The 25,228-nt window shown below is 41.7% G+C and overlaps 1 protein-coding gene across 6 annotated transcripts in view; it reads right to left on the bottom strand.

Moving 5' to 3' along the window:
• fgf13a (fibroblast growth factor 13a) overlaps positions 1-25,228 on the bottom strand; it is a 130,085-nt gene that overhangs the window by 14,033 nt on the left and 90,824 nt on the right. For 4 of the 6 annotated variants that reach the window (XM_013133656.4, XM_013133660.4, XM_034291812.1 and 1 more), the window contains 2 exons: positions 10,693-10,803; positions 3,904-4,007 (listed from right to left, as the gene is read on the bottom strand). In XM_013133656.4, coding sequence (XP_012989110.1) covers positions 3,904-4,007; positions 10,693-10,803 — 215 coding nt within the window. Of the gene's footprint in view, positions 1-3,903; positions 4,008-10,692; positions 10,804-14,587; positions 15,555-18,313; positions 18,407-25,228 lie in introns of those variants that run through there. The other 2 variants (XM_020046111.3, XM_010901459.5) reach the window with 2 other exon arrangements.

Below are 25,228 nucleotides of genomic sequence, written 5' to 3'. Positions count from 1 at the left end.
CATTCTAAAATGGTCAGTTTTGTCCCCCAACACAACGGCAGAGATGTTGTGAGGGAGCATGCGAATCGGCACGCTCAAATGTCCAAATGAGCAACCAGTCTCATAACTGCAGACCACATGTAACCATGGCAGCTTCGGTCCCCCAAATCTGGCTTCTTCACCTGTACAGTTATCTTAAACTAGTCACTCAGACAGGTGATTTTGTGTTTGTACAACTGAGGAGTTCCTGCCCAAACTGTCAGAAATAATCTCTGCGAAGCCAGTCTGTGTGCTGTCATCCTCACCAGGGGCTCGACTTGATTGCAGGTTGGCTTCATAACTGTCGGAAAATTGGCTATGATTTTATTTTTATTTAAAGTGACAGATTTCCTTATATGAATTTTAACCCCAGAGAATCTGTCCGACTGATTTACTGCATGCATATTTTTGTTCAGTGCGTTATGAGTTACGTTGCAACAGATCAAAGCAGTTGTTATCTAAAAGAAAGGCAGACTGGTAACCTGGTTTGCATAATGACCCCTGTAAGCTGCACTCCGAAATGCCCTTCAAATGGGGCACTGTCCACCAAGAATGATCCAGTCAGTGGCCAAGAAGCCATGTGCCATGGAAATTGGATAGTTCAGTCATAGTGGATATCTGTGCCATTTGGGTGAACATGATAGCTGTTTCTAAAGTGTCCTTTTCTCTCCGAGCCACTCACTCACCACATGGTCTGGTTTCTGTTTGACTGTAAGCTTCTTAAAAGAGCCTCTGACTGCTCTTCTGGGGCTTGATGTCCGCCTGGGAGCGCTAAGTATTCCACTCACTGTGTGTGTGTGTGTGTGTGTGTGTGTCTCCATTTCCGTCATTCGGGATGGTCTGTGTCTCTAGACCTTTGCCATGCTCATCGTAAAACGTTTAAGTGCCTTGTCTCAATTAGCAGCTTGTCCCTGATAATAAATGCCTGACATAAATACAGGGTTTATGAATTGTTCACAAGTTCACCCGGCACTGGGGTGTAACGAGAGCGCAGAGGTAGTTGAAGGAAAGCAACATCATTGCCATGGAGACAGCAACAGCCGGGGCTCCAACTGTTGGTGCAACTAGCAACAAGATGTCACTTGGGTACGTCGCGACTCGACATTAGTCCACGACGGACGTAAATAAATGCCTGTCTCTAACACTGATTGAAGCCAACATACAAGCAGATTTGTCAGTTGGTGCTGATGTGGGGTTTAACTGCCATTCGTAGCGTGTGCATTGTGTGACTCCATGTGCACGCTTTCTATCCACAGCCCCCACCAACCGTCACAACCAGCCCTCCAGACGGTGCAGCGATGGGGACAGAGACATTTGCGACCAGTCAGAGACACAGCTATATTTTTGGAGCCTGCGACTGAACTGAATTATTCATAACTTTGCACATTTAATCAAAAACGAGGATCCCAGCTGCCAGACATGGATATTTCAACTGGCTCTTGTTTATGAATCCTTCGGCTTTTTAATGATGTTGAGTTGTATTAGAGAAACCTCATTTACAGTAGTTTTCCCGGCGAGACAGTCTGGATAGAAAAAGCTTATGGATATACTCAACCACAAGGGTTTTGAAGGGTTTCCATCATTCAGACTCACAGTCATGAGTGCATTCAAAATGGCTTGATCTCCTAATTACGATGGAGGGAGTTGAAAATTTGTTTCTGTCCAATCCTCTCTCTCTCCTTGGGTGTCTTTTAATTAAGAGTGTGACCGAAAAAATCTGTTACAATTATAATAATCAGATATCATGGATCAATATTAGCCCTTTACATAAATATTTGTCATCTGTCGATGAAGCACAGTTATTTTACACATGGAATGAGTACACCTGCTTATTTGCGATGCTTCTTATTGTATAATAGTTTCCTATAGTAGGCACTCAGGCGGCTCCTTTCTTATAACATAATTCAGGTCTAAAAGCCGGCTGGTTTGACAGCGAGTAGTTGGCCAGCGCATTAAAATAAGTAAATAATCCAAAGTACACTACTGCCAAGCGAGCCGCCATGTCCTCATCGTACTGTCAACACGTTAGCGTTGACTGGCTAGCCAGACAGCACTCTGGTACTGTGGTTAACTTGGCTATCTAGCCAGACAGCACTCTGGTACTGTGGTTAACTTGGCTATCTAGCCAGACAGCACTCTGGTACTGTGGTTAACTTGGCTATCTAGCCAGACAGCACTCTGGTACTGTGGTTAACTTGGCTATCTAGCCAGACAGCACTCTGGTACTGTGGTTAACTTGGCTATCTAGCCAGCGACAGAAAGGGAATTTACTAGCTAGTTTGCTGAGCTAGCATGCTACCTGTGTGTTACACTGGACAGGCTGAATGGGCTCCAGGGTTACACTGCTCCATCGTACAGAAATTATATCATTACTGTCCAGGCGTGCTCTGTTTTGGAGGCGGTTCAGTTCCTTTTCAGTAATCAGCTAGCTACTAGAGCTAGTCAACTAAATCGGAAGTAAGTGACTAAAGCTAGTTGGGCAAGGCTTTGTGTGTATATGTAACCGTTATCAGTCAACAGCACATGCTGTTTGAGGTTGAAATAAATGCAACATATTTTGGATTGAATAACATTAATGTGATGCGTGGAAGTGTTGTGTAATGAGCTTAGCCTGGCGTGTGATAGTTATAACCAGGTCTCATTTCAGGGTTGCCATGAAGTGTTTGTTTACACAGCCTTTGACTGTTGTATCACTGCTCAATACAAATGCTGATATTATTAGTGACATTATAAAGTGTCTCTGCCTGCTGTCTCTCTGTCAGCCGTTCTGTCTGTCAGCCTCGTTCTGTCTGTCAGCCGGCCTGTCGGTCAGTCTCTGTCTGTCAGCCTCGTTCTGTCTGTGAGGCAGTCTGTCTGTCTGTCGGCCTTTGTATGTCAGTCTCTTGTCAGTCTCGGTCTGCCAGTCTCTGTCTGTCAGCAGGTCTGTCTGTCACATCTCTGTCTGTCTCTCCGTCTGTTTGTCTTTCTGTCAGTCTCTGTCAGTCTGTCAGTCAGTCTCTCCCTCCACGTCAACCTCTGTCTTGTGTGTCTCTGCTTCTGTCAAGTCAATGAAATTTCGAGGGTTCATTGGCAAGGAGCAAAATGTACTCACATTCCCAAAGCAATTGGAAAATAGGCAATATATAATAATAATACTATTAATAATAAATCATTCTAAATAAACTTTCCAACATTTTCCCAACATTTTCAAAAGGATGAAGGCATCTAAAATCATATGATGATTATAAATGTTTATAACAATGTGCAAATAGTTCAAGTATAAATGTTACAACGTGGTTTGTCCTCGTGCCAGCGGGTCACAGGTCTAGCAGCAGTGGTCACACATTGCGTTTCTGTCGCCTGACAGATACAGGAGTTCATCAACTTTTGATGTGATTTTGAAGTTCTTTGTGTGTCTGCGTGATCTGAGGGAGACGTGTCTCCCTGATGTGGTCACATATTTGGTGGGGTTGAGGAAGTGCAGCTCTTTTCCTCCCTCTGTCTCCCTGTCAGCGTCGATCTCTCTCTCTCTCTCTCTCTCTCTCTCTCTCCATCCACACATGCACCTCCCTCCAGGATGGAGAGGGCGTGGTCGTAGCTTCACAACCCACACACTGCATCTGTTTCCACCAGCTGCTCATGTCGCCATAGTAACCCGGATCGTTGCCAAAGCGGTATCCCAGCTCTGTACAGACGGCCGGAAAGGTCAGCTGCAGGGAGTGGGGCGCGGGGCGCAGGGCCAAGGGGGGACAAGGGCAGAACCACCCCAAAACACAAAACACACTCCGGTACTCCACCACCATCAGATGCCTAGATACACACAACCTCACACACACACACACACACACACACACACATGTCCCCCTGCTAGCATGCCTGGTGTGTGCGTGTGTGTGTGGGTCTTACCGATGTGTACAGGAAGCCCTCGCTGTTCATGGCCAGGTAGAGTTTGGTCTGCACCCCTTGAATGGCCACCACTCGAAGCCCCACGGGGATGAGGTTGAAGATGGCTGAGGACAGACGGAAAGAGAAGAGTTACTCCCGGTCCTGTCAACACTGGGAGGAGGAAACCCTGCGTCTAAATCAGTGACTTAGAGAAGAGAAACACTGCTGACCGGCAGCAACATTTCGTTAAGCCGTGTTGCAGTCAGACTTTTCCTTGTGGGGATCTCCTAACGACATTAGTGTGAGGCAGACATCTTCAGCTCCGGTGAAGTGAACTGGCTCTTACTGGGTGTTTTGTGTTTGTCCCACCAGAGACGGTAGGTCAGGAACAATCCCAGCAGGTCAGTGATTTCTGAGATGCCGGGAACCACGATGTCTGGCACCAACAATCATTTCACGGTCAAAGCCCCTTACATCATCATGGGTCGTCCCCATTCTAATGTTTGGTGGAACCACAACTAAACCTCTAGACCATCTCTGCATGCTTTATATGTTCAGTTGCTGACACACGATTCGTTCTTTGGCTATTTGCTTCAACGAGTGGGTGTGCCCAATAAAGCAGTCGCTGAGTGTGTTTACAACACAGAAAACTAATGGTCAACAAATCAGAAATGTCTTTCACAGGGCTCATATGTGTTATGCTGGGTTAAGCTACTCTCCTGCTCACAGAAAATGCATTTTGACAGTACAGGCAGATTTTCTTCTCAACAGACAGTTCCAGGTATGGTAAATTGTCCTTCCAACAGATAAATGCCTCTAATTGAAGAGCAGTGGAGTAGGAAATATTGCTCATTTTCAACTTCGTCAGAACCACTGTATTTACATAGTGTTTGTTCTCCAATCATCTGTGTTTGTTTTGTCTCTCTGTCCCTTTCTGCCAAACATCAATAGTGATGTGTGTTATCAGCACTGGTCTTCGGGTATTCATTATACTCTTTGCTGACAGGGACAAGGATTTATGTGATGGCAACAAGCCCGCAAGAAAATTTTTCTGTATCTACTTCCTCCCTTCAGATAGAAAGAACTTGTGAGCAGACCAGCTGTGATGGGCTCTGTGATGGGCTCTATCCTCTCTGGTGAGCTCTCTCTGTGATGGGCTCTGTGATGGGCTCTATCCTCTCTGATGGGCTCTATCCTCTCTGATGGGCTCTATCCTCTCTGATGGGCTCTGTGATTGGCTCTCTCTGTGATGGGCTCTATCCTCTCTGATGGGCTCTATCCTCTCTGATGGGCTCTGTGATTGGCTCTCTCTGTGATGGGCTCTATCCTCTCTGATGGGCTCTGTGATTGGCTCTCTCTGTGATGGGCTCTATCCTCTCTGATGGGCTCTATCCTCTCTGATGGGCTCTGTGATTGGCTCTCTCTGTGATGGGCTCTATCCTCTCTGATGGGCTCTGTGATTGGCTCTCTCTGTGATGGGCTCTATCCTCTCTGATGGGCTCTGTGATTGGCTCTCTCTGTGATGGGCTCTATCCTCTCTGATGGGCTCTGTGATTGGCTCTCTCTGTGATGGGCTCTATCCTCTTTGATGGGCTCTCTCTCTGATGGGCTCTGTGATTGGCTCTCTCTGTGATGGGCTCTATCCTCTCTGATGGGCTCTCTCTCTGATGGGCTCTGTGATTGGCTCTCTCTGTGATGGGCTCTATCCTCTCTGATGGGCTCTGTGATTGGCTCTCTCTCTGATGGGCTCTATCCTCTCTGATGGGCTCTATCCTCTCTGATGGGCTCTGTGATTGGCTCTCTCTGTGATGGGCTCTATCCTCTCTGATGGGCTCTCTCTCTGATGGGCTCTGTGATTGCCTCTCTCTGTGATGGGCTCTATCCTCTCTGATGGGCTCTCTCTCTGATGGGCTCTGTGATTGGCTCTCTCTGTGATGGGCTCTATCCTCTTTGATGGGCTCTGTGACAGGCTCTCTCCTCTGTGTTGGGTTCTGTGATGGGCTCTCTCCTCTGTGTTGGGTTCTGTGATGGGCTCTCTCCTCTGTGATGGGCTCTCCTCTGCTCTTTAAGACATTGTATCCTCACAGTCTCTCCAGGCTTCCAACAGAAAAAAGCCAAAAGGAGTACAGATGAATATTTCATAACAGCTACAATCCAAACCATTGTAGAGTTAGTACTGCAGAATGTCGACCTTAATAGAAACTTTCCTCTCTCCCCCCCATTTCTCCTCCATCCATCTTTCCTCTCCTCCCTCCATCTCTCCTCTTGTCCATCATGACTTCTCTCCTGCCTCCATCTCTCATCTCCTCCTCCATCTATGTTTTTGTCTTCTCCATCTCTCCATGGAGAAAGTTTTCAGGACAGGTATCTGATTAAGCACTTTGTGGTAACTGCTGATGTAAAAAAGGCGTTATCATTTACATTTGATTGATTTAAAGAGGCAGTAACTACATCCTAAATGTGACTACATCTTATTGAATTGTTTTCCATTGAATGCTGTGTTCTGCTGTGTTCTGTCCTGTATGTGAGAGAACTGTTCTATACAGATGAGGCAAAAGAGTCTGTGGAAAACAGACCAGGGGAAGACGACGCTGCCACTGGCACACAGTCAAAAACTTTGATTAAACAAAGTGGATATTCATTAAATCTGTCATGATTTATTTATCGTAGCCAGCCAGCGTTATGCTTACTCCAGTTTGATTTCATTTGGCTAGTTTGAAATACATGGGCAAAGACTATAACTTTAATGTGTTTTCAAACCACAGTAAGTAAGACACTTTAGACCAAATCTCTACCAGCACCCCTTTAGAGTGCCATTACCAGAATATTCACTTGGACTGTGGTCGCAAAGAATATGTTGAAATACGAAATCCACGAATAGGATGTAGATAATTAGAGGAGCAAATCAGTGATGCAGCTCCCAGGCTTAACAAGCACCTCAGATCATCATTAACATCAACATTAACAGACGGAGGGAGAGAGAAATGAGAGACGAATTAACATGGATTAATCTGCCCAACCGCGAAGGATTCATTTACCAACCCAACACTATTGATTAATATAAAGGTGCGTGAATCCTCTCTGAAGGCTAGAGCCTGACTGAGCTGTCTTCATTATGCTCCAACATCAGAGTCTCCTGAAGAACAGGTCATCTGATGGTTTCTGAGGATGTCATGAATTAGCCTCTTCATAACTAAGTGCCATGTAAAAATATGTAAACTCATTGAAATCAACTCGGAATGAGAGAGGGACATTAGAATATATTTTCAAGTGGTTTTATTTGATCAGACACTACTTTTGGTAACACAAACAGCAAAGGTAAGACTCCATTTGATGTTGTAATAAAAATAAATCTGGTAATTGACATTCTTTGATTAAGTTTAGTTTAGTGAGTGTTGGTCATAGAGCAACATGGCTATCACTGTTGGAATCTGTGAAGTAGCAGCTTTCGAATGGTGTATCATTTGTGAAGATAGGTTTTCTGTCTACATACATATGGGCATGCACGGTTCTAAAATACACTACTGGTTTTGCTATATGCTTATACATTTGTTTGGAGTCGAAATATCATTTAATTTGTCCGTCAACAGTTTTGACAGATTCCCAGTTCAGACGCTTCTCGTTCCAGTATTGTATCACATTCAGGTATTCACACGTTTAAAAGCCGCACTATGTCATTGTTGGAGATTGCGGGAGGAGAATCCTGGATATGGGGAACCTCAGGATGAAGAGGTTAAGGTTCTCACTCTTGAATCTTATTTTAATTCAATGTGCTTTTCAAAGCTTAATTTTCATTTGCCTTGCAAATGAGGACTGCCCAATTAAAATGTTGCTTTAAAGCTTAGAAAATCTAAAAAATTGCAGTGCTCCAGAAATTGCTTACTCAGCTGCAGTACAGCAAAAAATGTGGTCAAGAAAAAAAACACATCAATGACTATTGTTATGTTTACACGAGTTGATACTGCAGCAATGTCAGAATGCTTATCTCTGTGTAAGTGTGTGTGTGTGTGTGTGTGTGTGTAAGTGTGTGTGTTTTGCATTTGAGTAGGCCCTCTCCCACCATCACATGACACCAGTATCTCTAAGAGGACTGCACTCCCATCACCATGGAGACAAGAGCACCCAGTGCCTAACAATGCTATTTTTGGACCCGTGAAAAGAGCTTCACTTTCCTCCCTTCTTATTCAACCAGCTTTATAATTTTTCTCTTTCAAATGGAAATGTTTTGGTGGGAAAAGCAGGCCAACTGTTACATAACCGATCTCAGTAGGAAAGTAACTGTAACTGCAGCTCTAGTGATACAGCACTACGATGGGAGTGGTTGGTACAGGGCGTGTTGTGTCCTCAGTGGGCGTGTTGTGTCCTCAGTGGGCGTGTTGTGTCCTCAGTGGGCGTGTTGTGTCCTCAGTGGGCGTGTTGTGTCCTCAATGGGCGTGTTGTGTCCTCAGTGGGCGTGATGTGTTCCTGCTCTGTTATCTTGGTACGGGCTCTCCGTTTATCCCCCCATTCCCCTTCCCCGAAAAAAGGCATGATAATGAAACCAAACCATTATGAATCATCTTACTGCTGTGGAGACAGTGTTTGTATAGAAGAAGTTTCGCTGGGTTTAAGTGACTAATTTGCAGTTTCCCAGAATGCCACGTTCGATAGTGTCGAGGGGACACAGGCAGCCGAAGCTCTAATGCAACATGAACTCTGCTTTTCGAGTCTACGAAAAATGTATGACTCTGTGATCCGGCAAAAGTCGTAAAAATCTGCCTTTCCTATTTCCGATTAGCACTTGAAAACAGTGACTTCCAAGTGGCACCGACGCTGAGGGAGGGGAAAGCACTCCAGGGCTGGTAGTGTCTACCACTCAGTGGTCCTCTAGTGGAGGCTCAAGAAGAGTTCATCTCTAACATCCAGCACAGGACACACAGGATGTACAGAAGCCACAAACATCCACCATAGGCCTCTAGACAACATCAGTCCATCCACTTGGACTGCATTGTGTTTTGGTCTGTTGAGTCTCAGCAGTGGTTCTGTTCTTGATCCTTACTTCAATCTGCCCATTTAAGAACAAAGCAGATGGAACGTAGAGAGTAATTGTAATGGTGGTGAATTATGGAGACAATTTGAATAGAAAATGGAAGGTCGTTAAAAGATTAAAAAAGTCAATCATCCACAGTGCTGAGGCCATAATGCAATCAGTATGAAAAAACATGATCTAATGGCGTATGTCACTGCGATAGGCCACTTTCATTTCTACTCCTCGGCTCACAGAAATCCTGACGGCTTCAGAAAATGTGAGCAGGTGAATTGCAATACCAGTCATTGATACCAACTGACTGAACCAGAAAACTATATCGGTATCAGGGAGTGTGAAGATCCACAGCAAACGTGCAGTTGAAAGATGGCAAATATGATCCGAGCAATAAAGGATGTCTGCAGCATCTTAGTACAGTATGCAGAATGTACAGATCAAAGCTGCGCATGTTCTCTTTGAAAGTCAATCCAGGAAGTCTGTTGATTCACTGTGTTGGAACACTGTTTACCTTGTCGAAACGCGTTTATTGCTGAAAGTGTCACAATATACTTATGATGGTTTGGAGTTGGCATGGAGTGAATGAACTACAATCATATGAAAAAATACACCCCCTTTTTGTTTTGTTTTACATATTTGGACACATGGATATCGACATTTACTTATTACAGATAAAAGGTAAACCATTCCACAATTATTAGTAACAGGTAAAAGGTAACCCAATCCACTTTCACTGATAAAAGGTGATCCAATTTAAGAAATCACACAAAGTATTTTTTCACTTTCAACACTAAAATGTTTGTCCACTCTTCTTTACAGCACTGTTTTTACATCATCATGTTCAAGGTCATTTTTATATGCATAGCCTGCTTCAGGTCCCCCCACAGAATTTCGATAGGATTGAGATCTGGGCTTGGACTCTGACATTCCATAACCCTCCATTTCTTCTTTTTGAGCCATTCTGTTGATTTGTTTGTGTGTTTTGGATCGTTGCAACATTCAAGTTCGGTTCAGCTTCAGCTTTTTGACAGATGGCCTCACATTTTCCTCAAGTACTCTCTGGTACAATATGGAATTAGTGGTTGACTCAATGACGTCAAGTTGGCCTGGCCCTGAGGCAGCAAAGCCAGCTCAAACCTCCACGGTATCCCCTCCATGCTTTACGGATGGTATAAGGTTCTTCTGTTCAAAGACAGTGTTTCATTTTTGCCAAAGAACTCCGCATTCGACTAATTTTTTAGGCTTCTTCCTTCCTGACTTCCCATGTAGGCCACGTTTGTACAGTTGACCTATGAATCTCACCATCAATTATGGCAAGAGACGCCTGTAAATCCCTTGATGCTAACCTGGGGCTCTGAGAGACTTCTATGAACATCTTTTGATCAGCTAACGGGCTGAATTTGTTGGGACGTCCTGTCCTTTGTAGATTGCAAGTGGTCTACAATTTCCTCCATTTGTACAGGATCTGTTGGACAGTGGAATGATGTACTTTGAGGCTTCATATAAGTCTTTTGTTCTTGGCATTAAGTGTTTGAATAAACAGTTTAAAACCTTAATTTCTTTGTGTGATTTGTCAAACTGGGTTGCCCTTATAAATCAATGTCGTTGGAATATAGCTAAGATATCCTTGTGTCCAAACGTGTGAAAACCTTTCCAGGGGGTGTGCTCACATTTTCGCAGGACAGTGTCGACGGACAGGGCCGCAGAACCTGTCTGGGAAAGGTGAGCAGAACCTCCCTCCGTCAGTGCTTTAGGTGGTAGGTGCCAGAGGAGGAGAGGATCCTTACCGTAGCCATTGTCCTCCTCCTTCGTCCCGTCGATGGTGCCATCAGCCTGCAGCTGCAGATGGAAACCCTGCCGACTGTACAGCTTCGTCACGATCCCCTTCAACTGGGGCTCTGAGGAGAGATGGAGACCAGGAGGGGGAACAGGGGGGAGAGTGAGATTGGATATAGCTTCTGGAGGAAGATGACGTCTGACGATACTGGGGTTTTACAAATGCAACGTCCTGGAGCCACATCTTATAACAAGAAATTGTATCCTATATAAGCCCGGCACGCTTTAAGACTCAAGGCTTCAATAACTCACCAGTGCCCAAGACCTGCTAAAATACACCCACTTTAGCCAAATCCTCAGGTCTCCACAGGCTCAAGAGACCAGTGCCAACACGTCTATGCTGATGTCAATAAGGTCCAGCTATTGAGTACGAGAACACAGCACTGTCATCTACTACACACGAGAACAGGGAACAACTAAGTGATCTACTACACACAAGAACAGGGAACAACTACGTGATCTACTACACACGAGAACAGGGAACAACTACGTGATCTACTACAGAAGAGAACAGGGAACAACTACGTGATCTACTACACACGAGAAAAGGGAACAACTACGTGATCTACTACACACGAGAAAAGGGAACAACTACGTGATCTACTACACACGAGAACAGGGAACAACTACGTGATCTACTACACACGAGAACAGGGAACAACTACGTGATCTACTACACACGAGAAAAGGGAACAACTACGTGATCTACTACACACGAGAACAGGGAACAACTAAGTGATCTACTACACACGAGAACAGGGAACAACTACGTGATCTACTACACACGAGAACAGGGAACAACTACGTGATCTACTACAGACGAGAACAGGGAACAACTACGTGATCTACTACACATGAGAAAAGGGAACAACTACGTGATCTACTACACACGAGAACAGGGAATAACTACGTGATCTACTACACACGAGAACAGGGAACAACTACGTGATCTACTACACACGAGAAAAGGGAACAACTATGTGATCTACTACACACGAGAACAGGGAACAACTACGTGATCTACTACACACGAGAACAGGGAACAACTAAGTGATCTACTACACACGAGAACAGGGAACAACTAAGTGATCTACTACACACGAGAACAGGGAACAACTACGTGATCTACTACACACGAGAACAGGGAACAACTACGTGATCTACTACACACAGGAACAGGGAACAACTACGTGATCTACTACACACGAGAACAGGGAACAACTACGTGATCTACTACACACGAGAACAGGGAACAACTATGTGATCTACTACACACGAGAACAGGGAACAACTAAGTGATCTACTACACACAAGAACAGGGAACAACTAATGGATCTACTACACACGAGAACAGGGAACAACTAAGTGATCTACTACACATGAGAACAGGGAACAACTAAGTGATCTACTACACATGAGAACAGGGAACAACTACGTGATCTACTACACACGAGAACAGGGAACAACTAAGTGATCTACTACACACGAGAACAGGGAACAACTAAGTGATCTACTACACACGAGAACAGGGAACAACTAAGTGATCTACTACACACAGGAACGGGAAACAACTAAGTGACCAAACAAGAAGTATGGGTTTATTCTGAAGGTTCTTCTGGCTTCACTGGAGAGAAATAGACAGCATGTTTTTCAGAGGAAGAGCCAATGTTTATCTAGGATAAGTACTGCTTAAGATTTGTTTTTAAAGGTCAACTGTCAGCAATATATCATGTGTTAGGATTCCCAAGCCATGTTTGGGATATACAACTTCCTTTTCTGGTTTAATGGATTGCAATGTAAGGTATGTAACAGAAACAAAATAAGAGCATCCAATTAAAAAGTTATAATTATACTTGACAATAGATTGCTAAAGTGATTAGTTCTAACTCCTTATTAAGAGGTTTTACTTAAGAAGGTGATGGCCATTATCTTTTATAAATATAAATTCCTCAAAAACTGAAAGTGGCCGTGTCAAAAACAGCCGTGACATTTTGGTGTTGTGTTCCACTGAGAGAGGCGTCTGTTTTTCTTTCCCCAGAGGCGTGTCCTTCACCACTGTTTGACCACACTCATCATCCTCTCTTCCAGCTGGTTGTCAGTACTTTCAGTTCTGCTCTGACAGTGGCACCCGGTTGGCCAATGCAATACCAGACACCCATTACCCATTTTAAGACCAAGGGAGGGGGAGGCTGAAGCCGATTTCAAAAGCACTTTATTTTCTTCACCGCCCAGCGTCGGTCCACTTGCTGCTGGGTAACGACGGGTTCAGAAAGCCACAGGCAGGTTTTTCTTCCATTTTGTTTAATGTGAATTGAACGGATGTACAGAGATTGGAAGAGAAAAGGAAATGCCTTAATGAACTTGGAAATTACCACACAACCTCCAAAAAACAAATTCAGGCAAATGAACCAATGTAACAGAGGCACTGAATGGCACTGGTATTTTAATTCAGTGGGGTCCTATCTTCCAGGGAGACTCACGGAGGTCTTCTCACACCCACACTGACATGTCCACACAGGCGTAGAACTGCAGCAGAAATTTATCTTACAGTGATTGTTACAAAATCCTCACGGTCGTCCCCCCCCCGTCCCCCCACCTGACTCCTCTGTCCCTCTTCAGCGGTGTGGTCACTAGAGATGAGAGGGACAGGGAGGGGCTTGATGATAGAGGGTACAGGCTTCTATCGTAGCGTGTGCTCATTTCTGATTAAACACAGGGTAGCTTAGCCCCAATCCCCAATATACCCCCCCCCCCCCGCAAAATGCACTCAAAACATTCTGTGAACTCGATAGGAGTATAATTCACTGGAGCTAATTTAGTTCTGTAGGCACAGGGATGAGTCAGGCTAAACAAACTTGAGTGGTTCTCATTAACCAGGGGACAGGCTCAAGTAGCACTGTAATCATCCCAGCCAACATCATCCCAGCCAAACAGTGAAATAGGTCCGGAGTGTCTCACGCCTAATGGAGGTACCCATTCTCCAGTGCAGTCTGCGGACAAGCCGCAGCAGAAGCTAAGGCTTCACCAACTACATGGAGGCGCCTCACAGGGATGGAGACGCCACAGGCCACTGAGGAGACTGAGCTCCCCGCGGAAACCCTATCTGCTTGCAGTTAGAGCCCCGCTCCGAACTGCTCACACTCTGCCGCACTGTCTGTCTGGGAAAAGTCCCTGGAACGTTTTGCTGGATGGCTTGAAATCCCAGAATGGAATGTATAGGGCACATGTGACACACACCGAGAGAGTGCTGCATTCCCAGCGTACGGTTTACACATTCACAGGGAAAGTCGGAACACCTTTCATCATTTCGTGATTCACTTGGTGAATTTACACAACATTTATAAATGATGGGGCCAGATGCAGCCAGTGTCCCATCTGTCATTCACGACAATACATCTGCATGGCCTTTCAGAGGCTTCCTGAAACCCACTCACAGTGGCTTCAGACAATGGATATATTTAAAGAACATAGACACTGTGGGCATTTGTTACACCCTCTCCTTGCATAGCTGGATCTAATGTCCATGATGCACAGCATTCCCAACAGGTAGACAGGCAGTTCAAAATGTCTAGGTCGACCAATTTTTTGCATAAACTAAAAACAGATCTGGGATTTGTGCAACTGTTTCTGCTGGGTGCCAGCTGCTTAGACATACTGTATCTATAGATTATGATTCACATTTTAACGAGTCACACTGTTAGTATACACAGTATATATGCAAACTGCTTGCCCGATGACCTGACACGTGCACAAGTGAGGATGATACGAACATATTTCGCGACATAAATGAAATGGATTGTTAATGAATGTGAGGGTCTACCAACAGACGCTAAAAGCAAAGCTGACCTGGTCGTCTGCGTCTCCTCTTCTTGGAGCCAAAGAGTTTGACCCGAGAGAACATAGACAGACGACTGGGTTTTTCGCATGGCTTCGTCTTGTTTGGACTGCTAACGCAGCGGCAGGCATTAGATTTTTCCCGCTCCCTCGCCTGCCTCTTCTGACGAATAAGGGAGCTGGCTATAGCAGCAGCCATGGCCAGTTTGACGGTTTTGCGGAGGAAACTTCCTGAGTATTAAAATACTTCTAGCGTCTAGCTCGTCCTCCCCACAGCAAGAAAGAATGTTTCTCAAGGAGCAGTGTTAAACCAAATAGTCATCAAATTCAAGGATCAGCCATTGTTTGTTGTGTTCAACATAAGTAACTATGAAATCAAAATTCTGTAAAAAAATAAATAAAAATAATACATATATATTCTGATTTACAAATTTAAAATGAAATGTTGTGTAAGTTGTTCATTTTCTGGAGGTTTTCTTGGGCGTAGCTCGGTAGCGGCGTATCCTATCTCCGGGAAGAAAAAGTGATCCTTAACCGAAAAAAGACCAGACACGTTCCACTAGCGTGAAGTTGAAGTAGTTGTGTCAGAACGCGAGGCATTGTTCCTTCAATTGTGCAGTTTATTCTGCATAACAAATAAAACGAGCAGAGCTGTTGCCTGAAAAGCCGTTTTGCAACATCCCATAACAGTAGAGACGGTGCGCGTGAAGAGAGAGCAGCAGAGCCAAGTAGTCGTGAACGGCGTTTAATGCGCAGCCAGAACAACACCTGTAGAGAAGGCAGACTGGAGGTTTCCAGTGTTGACGCTTCCCCCCGTCTTTTTGGTCGGTTAATCTCCCATGTCTGGTACAGCGGATTAACTAAACCGGTTTATTAGATAGAGCGACGGGTGAGGAGAGATACTCCTTCCATTAATTGTTAGGAGAGACTCATTTCATTAGTTGCTTTCTCGTGTTCAGACGAGGTGACAGAAGGTAATTAAATTAAAGCGTTTCATTACAAACAGTATCAGATCCCTGTGCGTGGTACAGGTTTAGCTATACTGCTGCGCTCGGTGGGAGTATGCTACACGCGCGGTGTATGTGTGAGTGGGTGTTGTGTGTGTGTGTGTGTGTGGGGGGGGGGGGGGGGGGGGTGACTGCGAGCTTAACACTCGCCGTAGTTCATGTATACGACCAACTAAATTATACTCACTCGTCATGTATTGTCAATGTAATATAAGCGGTCCTCTGTCTGGTATGATTTTTTGCACTTTTCTATCATAAAGGAGATATGTGAGATATGAAAGGGAACCACTACGCCGAAGCTCCATTGCAGTATACCTCGAGCGGGGAGCGACACGTTAGTTTCCCCCACTTGTGCAATGGACCGGCAAAACAAGTGTGGCAGAACAACTGCGACCGCGGTGACCAACGTAGAGGCATTGAGAAATTATTTCGTTGGCCTACTGCGGGCTGGCCGTGACACATTCTGAGATGAGTGGGCTAGCTATCTCCTACACTCTCAGGTGAAGAAACAATTCTGTAAGCAGCCACTGGCATAAAACAACAACACAAGGCGATAGAATAAATTAGGCTCAAGTCATCATCAATATTTTATATCCTGTCACTGTCTGTTTCCTTGTGCCTCTGTCTGTCTGAGAAGAGCGTATAGCCACTTTAGGGAGTAGTGTGTTTGTGTGTGTGTGTGTGTGTGTGTGTGTGTGTGTGTGTGTGTGTGTGTGTGTGTGTGTGTGTGTGTGTGTGTGAAATAAGCATTTTGAAGAAGGTGAAACAATAGTTAAAATGTGGGACTAAATATCTACCCAGAAACATGGCCTGTTCTTTGAATCATATAACTTTCATGTCAATACGCAAGTAAAAGAAACGCCCAAAAGTGTTTTAAATCAAAAGCACATCGAATGAAAGACAGCAGTTTAGGCAGCGCGCTAGGTTTCTGAGTTGGAACTGTCAATCATAGGAGATAGGAGAACGAATGAATCAATTGCTGTAAACAGAGAACAGTTAAAATACAAAAAAATCTGTATTTTAGTTATACAAATGCTCCCCTTGATAGAAAGTCAGGCGTGTCTAATTGGTACCGTAGGAGAGGTCCCATTCGTGCCCATATGCGCTCTTCATCTTAGGGTCACTGTCACTTAAAAATGTGTTTTAGGCCAATACTTTCCTCCTCCGTGTTAGATGAATCATATTGTATCTCCCCTTTTTTGTATGCCTAGAATAAATGGTTGGAGATCTGGTTGATTTTATCGATCTGTTTGTCAGCAATATCAAAGTCTACCCTGTACTTTTGGTCAAATTATCAAAAGAAATGTCTCAGCAATGCATTGAACTGTCTATTATAAGCCTAACGACAATCTAGTCCAGCCTATTGATTGTATTAAAGAAGATACTTACATGTAAATCCTATGACAGATACAGAATGCTAAACTAAAAAGGAGGGTGTGTATTGTGAAATGTAAAACTGCGCCAGTTATGCCAGCAACTTGGAGATCTCCCAAATGACTTGGCTTTCATTTGAACAAACTACAGAAGTGTGAGACTTAATCTGTCAGTGGTGTAATTTAATTTAAGGTTTTAGGCTACTACTGCGTGACAATTCGGCAGCGTCACGTCGTCAGACATGAATTATGCGGCCGTCAGGGCCCATCACCTGGCTACATTCTTATTTAGGACAATACATTTGTGCTTCGCCACTGGCAAAAAATAATGCAAACTTGGACGAAAAGGGTTCGAACAAAACGTCCATGTAAGACAGGAGTTGTGCCCTGCTATTGCGTGAATACAGCAAGATCCAGAGTACGTGGAGACAGCACCACCCCAGGTCAAAGGCTATTGACCACCAGTTTGTAAAGAAACAGTAGTAGCCTACAGTTCCCCTGAAAAATCAGTATCCTTTTAGTGAGTCATAACCAAATCAAAGCCTCCCCAAGAGTGCCACCTACAGCCCAGACCTGAAGCTGCCGAACATAAACGTTACATCTGTTATGTTATTAACAGATCTAGTGATGAATAGATACATTTCTTGTGAACAAACTATACAAGACTTTATTTCTGGGGGAAACTGGGATGATTGATGAGCTCAATCAAGTGAGTAGCCTACCGTACAAAACGTGTTCGGAAAATATGGTTTTGTTTGATATATGTATATCGATGAGAGAGAGTGTGTATACACCTCTCGTAGGCTACACTAGCCAGCTCTATCCACTCAAGCCCTGGGAGGTTGCAAGAAAATATTAAAATAGAATATCATAAGCAATATTATAAGCATTCTGAAAAAAATGTTGACTAACGACAGCTTACACATTTTACAAGAAAGTGAGGTATAGTCAACAACCAAAGGCATCAACTTGTAAAGTCTGTTGTGAATCGGCCTATATATCGTTTACCGATATGTTTGTTACAGTTTATATGCACCAAGTTAAATGTCGAATTATTGCAACTTTAGCGAGTATTAAACAACACATATATTTGAGACGTCTACCGCACTTCGGCAGATGTAGTGCAACTTCAGCACCACGGACAGCTCCAGCGTGAGCGCGTGCCCATTCAAATAATCAACGTTCAAAAGCAACCATGTTCCGTTACAGAACCCGCAGCAAAACACAAATCAGATTTGATACGTTTATTCATCTATTTAAAAAACTAAGATATATTCCACAAAAATTATTTACGCTGTGGCTCTAGAAGTGAAACTAACTTAAAGAACATGGGTGGAAAAAGAAAAAGAGTAGCCTACCTGCCGATTTTCTTAAGGGAAAAGTCTTGCTTCTGTGCATAACTGCAGCCAAGAAATGTGTTCTCAATGTGAGCAATGATCGTCGGCCCTTGTAATAACAGCGTGAAGATGCAACAAAAGTTTAAACCTATTCAAGGAACTGTTTAAAGGCGTAGACGGAGAAAGCGTTGAGGCGGGGCCGGCAGCAAAAGCAGAAGATCATTAACGGACGCGCATTAGTGACAGACCATTACGACTTTCTAAAATGCTCATTAAAGATGCATTTGGAGGTCTTGTTGATCCGGAGTGAAGTCACAAAACGGCTGTGCTCTCTGGGACAGAAATGAAGAAAAGTGATCGAAAATGCTCCCTGAGACTGTATTTCCTGTCTAGAGCAGGGAATAGTTTCCTCTCATATTACAAAAAAAATGGATGTAAAACGATCCTTTAATGTGCAGGGTAAACCGGTTATGTAGGCCCTGTCCACTTTCCACTGAAATGCATCGACGTACACATCAACTGGAGATGAAAACAGGCATTAGCAGAGGTTTCACATAGAAGCCCTGTGGTACTGAACACCTTAAGGGGATTTTAACCAACTGTTACAGTGATAACATCGGCCTTTCACGTAGTAAAAGGCTCCTTTGTCATATATCCTGCCTATTCCAAGACAATCTAACACGGACGGAACTTTAATCCGGCAAACTGTAAAACGTGATTACACTAAATATCAATTTCCAATTAAAGATTTATCTGCGAAAACTCTGGGACACTAAATGTTCATAAAGTAGGCCTATGTAAGCAAATTAGGTTATAGTTGGCCAGCATTTAAAGAAAGCATTTATCATGGTGATGGATATATTTAGGCTTGAAAGCTGGTGAATGTGATAGTTATATACCCCGCACTGTGAACATTTCAGGCAGACGCAGGGTTGAACACTAGATGGGGCAAATGTGCAGTCTCAGATGGTTATGGTAAAGCCTATAGCTACTGCGGTACACAGCATTTGGAAAACCAGAGATGCATTCATTCCTCCGAGCAAATGTATTTTGTTGCATAATGTTTTGTAGAGCAGATTTGCAATTAGATAAATTCAGGAAGGTCTGGTTTCATTCCGTTTGACAGCACTGGAAGTGTTCAACCTAATTTATCCAAATATAACTAAACTTAAAAATGTTGTTACACAGAAAACGACACCAATGGCACACTGGAGCCCATATTAGTATTCAAAAGACTAACAAATATAATTATATTTACTATCGTCAACTGAAGACTTTTATCTTCAGACCACGATGGAAGAAACATTGGATGAGCTTACTATTGCTAAAGATCACTAGAGCACTCCAATGAGGAGGGCTATTTTCTGCCCTAATGGCAGTTATATATGTATTGAATTTCTTTTCTACTGAAGGTCAGAAACATTACACCGGTTATTTGTACATACAAGGCTCTAAATACAGAACCACAACAGATTTGGTTTGAATTACATATATTTATAGTCATATTAATTGAAAAGGATGCAATTTCTTTTCAAAAAGCCAGGACCCATAAAGCTCCTGGTGAACCCAAAGGGGACAACTGATATAGATGGGAGTGGTGAGGATCCTTCAGATGGTCCAATATGAGGAGAAATACTGTATACACTTATACACCGCCTTTTATATACTGTATACAATTATACCCAGTCCTTAATATACCGTATACACTTATACACCGTCCTTTATATACTGTATACACTTATACCCAGTCCTTAATATACCGTATACACTTATACACCGTCCTTTATATACTGTATACACTTATACCCCATCCTTAATATACCGTATACACTTATACACCGTCCTTTATATACTGTATACATTTATACCCAGTCCTTAATATACCGTATACACTTATACACCGTCCTTTATATACTGTATACACTTATACACCGTCCTTTATATACTGTATACACTTATACACCGTCCTTTATATACTGTATACACTTATACACCGTCCTTTATATACTGTATACACTTATACACCCTGTCCTTTATATACTGTATACACTTATACACCCTGTCCTTTATATACTGTATACACTTATACACCGTCCTTTATATACTGTATACACTTATACACCCTGTCCTTTATATACTGTATACACTTATACACCCTGTCCTTTATATACTGTATACACTTATACACCGTCCTTTATATACTGTATACACTTATACACCGTCCTTTATATACCGTATACACTTATACACCGCCCTTTATGTACTGTATACACTTATACACCCTGTCCTTTATATACTGTATACACTTATACACCGCCCTTTATATACTGTATACACTTATACACCGTCCTTTATATACTGTATACACTTATACACCGCCCTTTATATACCGTATACACTTATACACCGTCCTTTATATACCGTATACACTTATACACTGTCCTTTATATACCGTATACACTTATACACCGTCCTTTATATACTGTATACACTTATACACCCTCCTTTATATACTGTATACACTTATACACCCTCCTTTATATACTGTATACACTTATACACTGTCCTTTATATACTGTATACACATATACACCGTCCTTTATATACTGTATACACTTATACACCCTGTCCTTTATATACCGTATACACTTATACACTGTCCTTTATATACCGTATACACTTATACACCGCCCTTTATATACTGTATACACTTATACACCCTGTCCTTTATATACTGTATACACTTATACACCCTCCTTTATATACTGTATACACTTATACACCCTCCTTTATATACTGTATACACTTATACACCGTCCTTTATATACTGTATACACTTATACACCCTGTCCTTTATATACTGTATACACTTATACACCGTCCTTTATATACTGTATACACTTATACACCGTCCTTTATATACTGTATACACTTATACACCCTGTCCTTTATATACTGTATACACTTATACACCGCCCTTTATATACTGTATACACTTATACACCGCCCTTTATATACGTATACACTTATACACCGTCCTTTATATACCGTATACACTTATACACCGCCCTTTATATACCGTATACACTTATACACCGCCCTTTTAATACTGTATACACTTATACACCGTCCTATTAATACTGTATACACTTATACACCGTTCTTTATATACCGTATACACTTATACACCGTCCTTTATATACCATATACACTTATACACCGTCCTTTATATACCGTATACACTTATACACCGTCCTTTATATACTGTATACACTTATACACTGTCCTTTATATACCGTATACACTTATACATCGTCCTTTATATACTGTATACACTTATACATCGTCCTTTATATACCGTATACACTTATACACCGTCCTTTATATACCGTATACACATATACACCGCCCTTTATATACTGTATACACTTATACACCGCCCTTTATATACCGTATACATTTATACACCGTCCTTTATATACCGTATACACTTATACACCGCCCTTTATATACTATATACACTTATACACTGTCCTTTATATACCGTATACACTTATACACCGTCCTTTATATACCGTATACACTTATACACCGCCCTTTATATACTGTATACACTTATACACCCTGTCCTTTATATACTGTATACACTTATACACCCTGTCCTTTATATACTGTATACACTTATACACCCTGTCCTTTATATACTGTATACACTTATACACCGCCCTTTATATACTGTATACACTTATACACCGCCCTTTATATACTGTATACACTTATACACCCTGTCCTTTATATACTGTATACACTTATACACCCTGTCCTTTATATACTGTATACACTTATACACCGCCCTTTATATACTGTATACACTTATACACCGCCCTTTATATACTGTATACACTTATACACCGTCCTTTATATACTGTATACACTTATACACCCTGTCCTTTATATACTGTATACACTTATACACCGTCCTTTATATACTGTATACACTTATACACCCTGTCCTTTATATACTGTATACACTTATACACCCTGTCCTTTATATACTGTATACACTTATACACCGTCCTTTATATACTGTATACACTTATACACCGTCCTTTATATACCGTATACACTTATACACCGCCCTTTATATACTGTATACACTTATACACCCTGTCCTTTATATACTGTATACACTTATACACCGTCCTTTATATACTGTATACACTTATACACCGTCCTTTATATACTGTATACACTTATACACTGTCCTTTATATACCGTATACACTTATACACCGTCCTTTATATACTGTATACACTTATACACCCTGTCCTTTATATACTGTATACACTTATACACCCTCCTTTATATACTGTATACACTTATACACTGTCCTTTATATACTGTATACACATATACACCGTCCTTTATATACTGTATACACTTATACACCGTCCTTTATATACTGTATACACTTATACACCCTGTCCTTTATATACTGTATACACTTATACACCGTCCTTTATATACTGTATACACTTATACACCGTCCTTTATATACTGTATACACTTATACACCCTGTCCTTTATATACTTATACACCGTCCTTTATATACTGTATACACTTATACACCGTCCTTTATATACCGTATACACTTATACACCGCCCTTTATATACCGTATATACTTATACACCGTCCTTTATATACCGTATACACTTATACACTGTCCTTTATATACCGTATACACTTATACACCGCCCTTTATATACTGTATACACTTATACACCCTGTCCTTTATATACTGTATACACTTATACACCGCCCTTTATATACTGTATACACTTATACACCGCCCTTTATATACCGTATACACTTATACACCGTCCTTTATATACCGTATACACTTATACACCGCCCTTTATATACCGTATACACTTATACACCGCCCTTTATATACCGTATACACTTATACACTGTCCTTTATATACCGTATACACGTATACACCGTCCTTTATATACTGTATACACTTATACACTGTCCTTTATATACCGTATACACGTATACACCGTCCTTTATATACTGTATACACTTATACACCCTCCTTTATATACTGTATACACTTATACACCCTCCTTTATATACTGTATACACATATACACCGTCCTTTATATACTGTATACACTTATACACCGTCCTTTATATACTGTATACACTTATACACCCTGTCCTTTATATACTGTATACACTTATACACCGTCCTTTATATACTGTATACACTTATACACCGTCCTTTATATACTGTATACACTTATACACCCTGTCCTTTATATACTTATACACCGTCCTTTATATACTGTATACACTTATACACCGTCCTTTATATACCGTATACACTTATACACCGCCCTTTATATACCGTATATACTTATACACCGTCCTTTATATACCGTATACACTTATACACTGTCCTTTATATACCGTATACACTTATACACTGCCCTTTATATACCGTATACACTTATACACCCTGTCCTTTATATACTGTATACACTTATACACCCTGTCCTTTATATACTGTATACACTTATACACCGCCCTTTATATACCGTATACACTTATACACCGTCCTTTATATACCGTATACACTTATACACCGCCCTTTATATACCGTATACACTTATACACCGCCCTTTATATACCGTATACACTTATACACTGTCCTTTATATACCGTATACACGTATACACCGTCCTTTATATACTGTATACACTTATACACTGTCCTTTATATACCGTATACACGTATACACCGTCCTTTATATACTGTATACACTTATACACCCTCCTTTATATACTGTATACACTTATACACCCTCCTTTATATACTGTATACACTTATACACTGTCCTTTATATACTGTATACACTTATACACCGTCCTTTATATACTGTATACACTTATACACCGTCCTTTATATACTGTATACACTTATACACCCTGTCCTTTATATACTGTATACACTTATACACCGTCCTTTATATACTGTATACACTTATACACCGTCCTTTATATACTGTATACACTTATACACCCTGTCCTTTATATACTGTATACACTTATACACCGTCCTTTATATACTGTATACACTTATACACCCTGTCCTTTATATACGTATACACTTATACACCGTCCTTTATATACCGTATACACTTATACACCGCCCTTTATATACCGTAATCACTTATACACCGCCCTTTATATACTGTATACACTTATACACCCTGTCCTTTATATACTGTATACACTTATACACCGTCCTTTATATACTGTATACACTTATACACCCTCCTTTATATACTGTATACACTTATACACTGTCCTTTATATACTGTATACACATATACACCGCCCTTTATATACTGTATACACTTATACACCGTCCTTTATATACTGTATACACTTATACACCGTCCTTTATATACTGTATACACTTATACACCGTCCTTTATATACTGTATACACTTATACACCGCCCTTTATATACGTATACACTTATACACCGTCCTTTATATACCGTATACACTTATACACCGCCCTTTATATACTGTATACACTTATACACCGTCCTTTATATACTGTATACACTTATACACCGCCCTTTATATACGTATACACTTATACACCGTCCTTTATATACCGTATACACTTATACACCGCCCTTTATATACTGTATACACTTATACACCGTCCTTTATATACCATATACACTTACCGACCTACACCTTTCTGTCCCTTATGTTCTGTCAGTATGTTCACTGCCATGAAGACATATTTGTTCCCTTTTTGATTTTCGTTGTTTTTAATACTGAATGGTTACAGCCCTTCAGGCAAAACTGAAAATGAAATGAAGGAAACCTAAGCAAATCATGACCCAGGT

Source organism: Esox lucius, chromosome 4 (genome assembly GCF_011004845.1).
Source record: "Esox lucius isolate fEsoLuc1 chromosome 4, fEsoLuc1.pri, whole genome shotgun sequence".
Lineage (NCBI taxonomy): Eukaryota > Metazoa > Chordata > Actinopteri > Esociformes > Esocidae > Esox > Esox lucius.
This window is presented reverse-complemented; position numbering and strand designations above follow the sequence as displayed.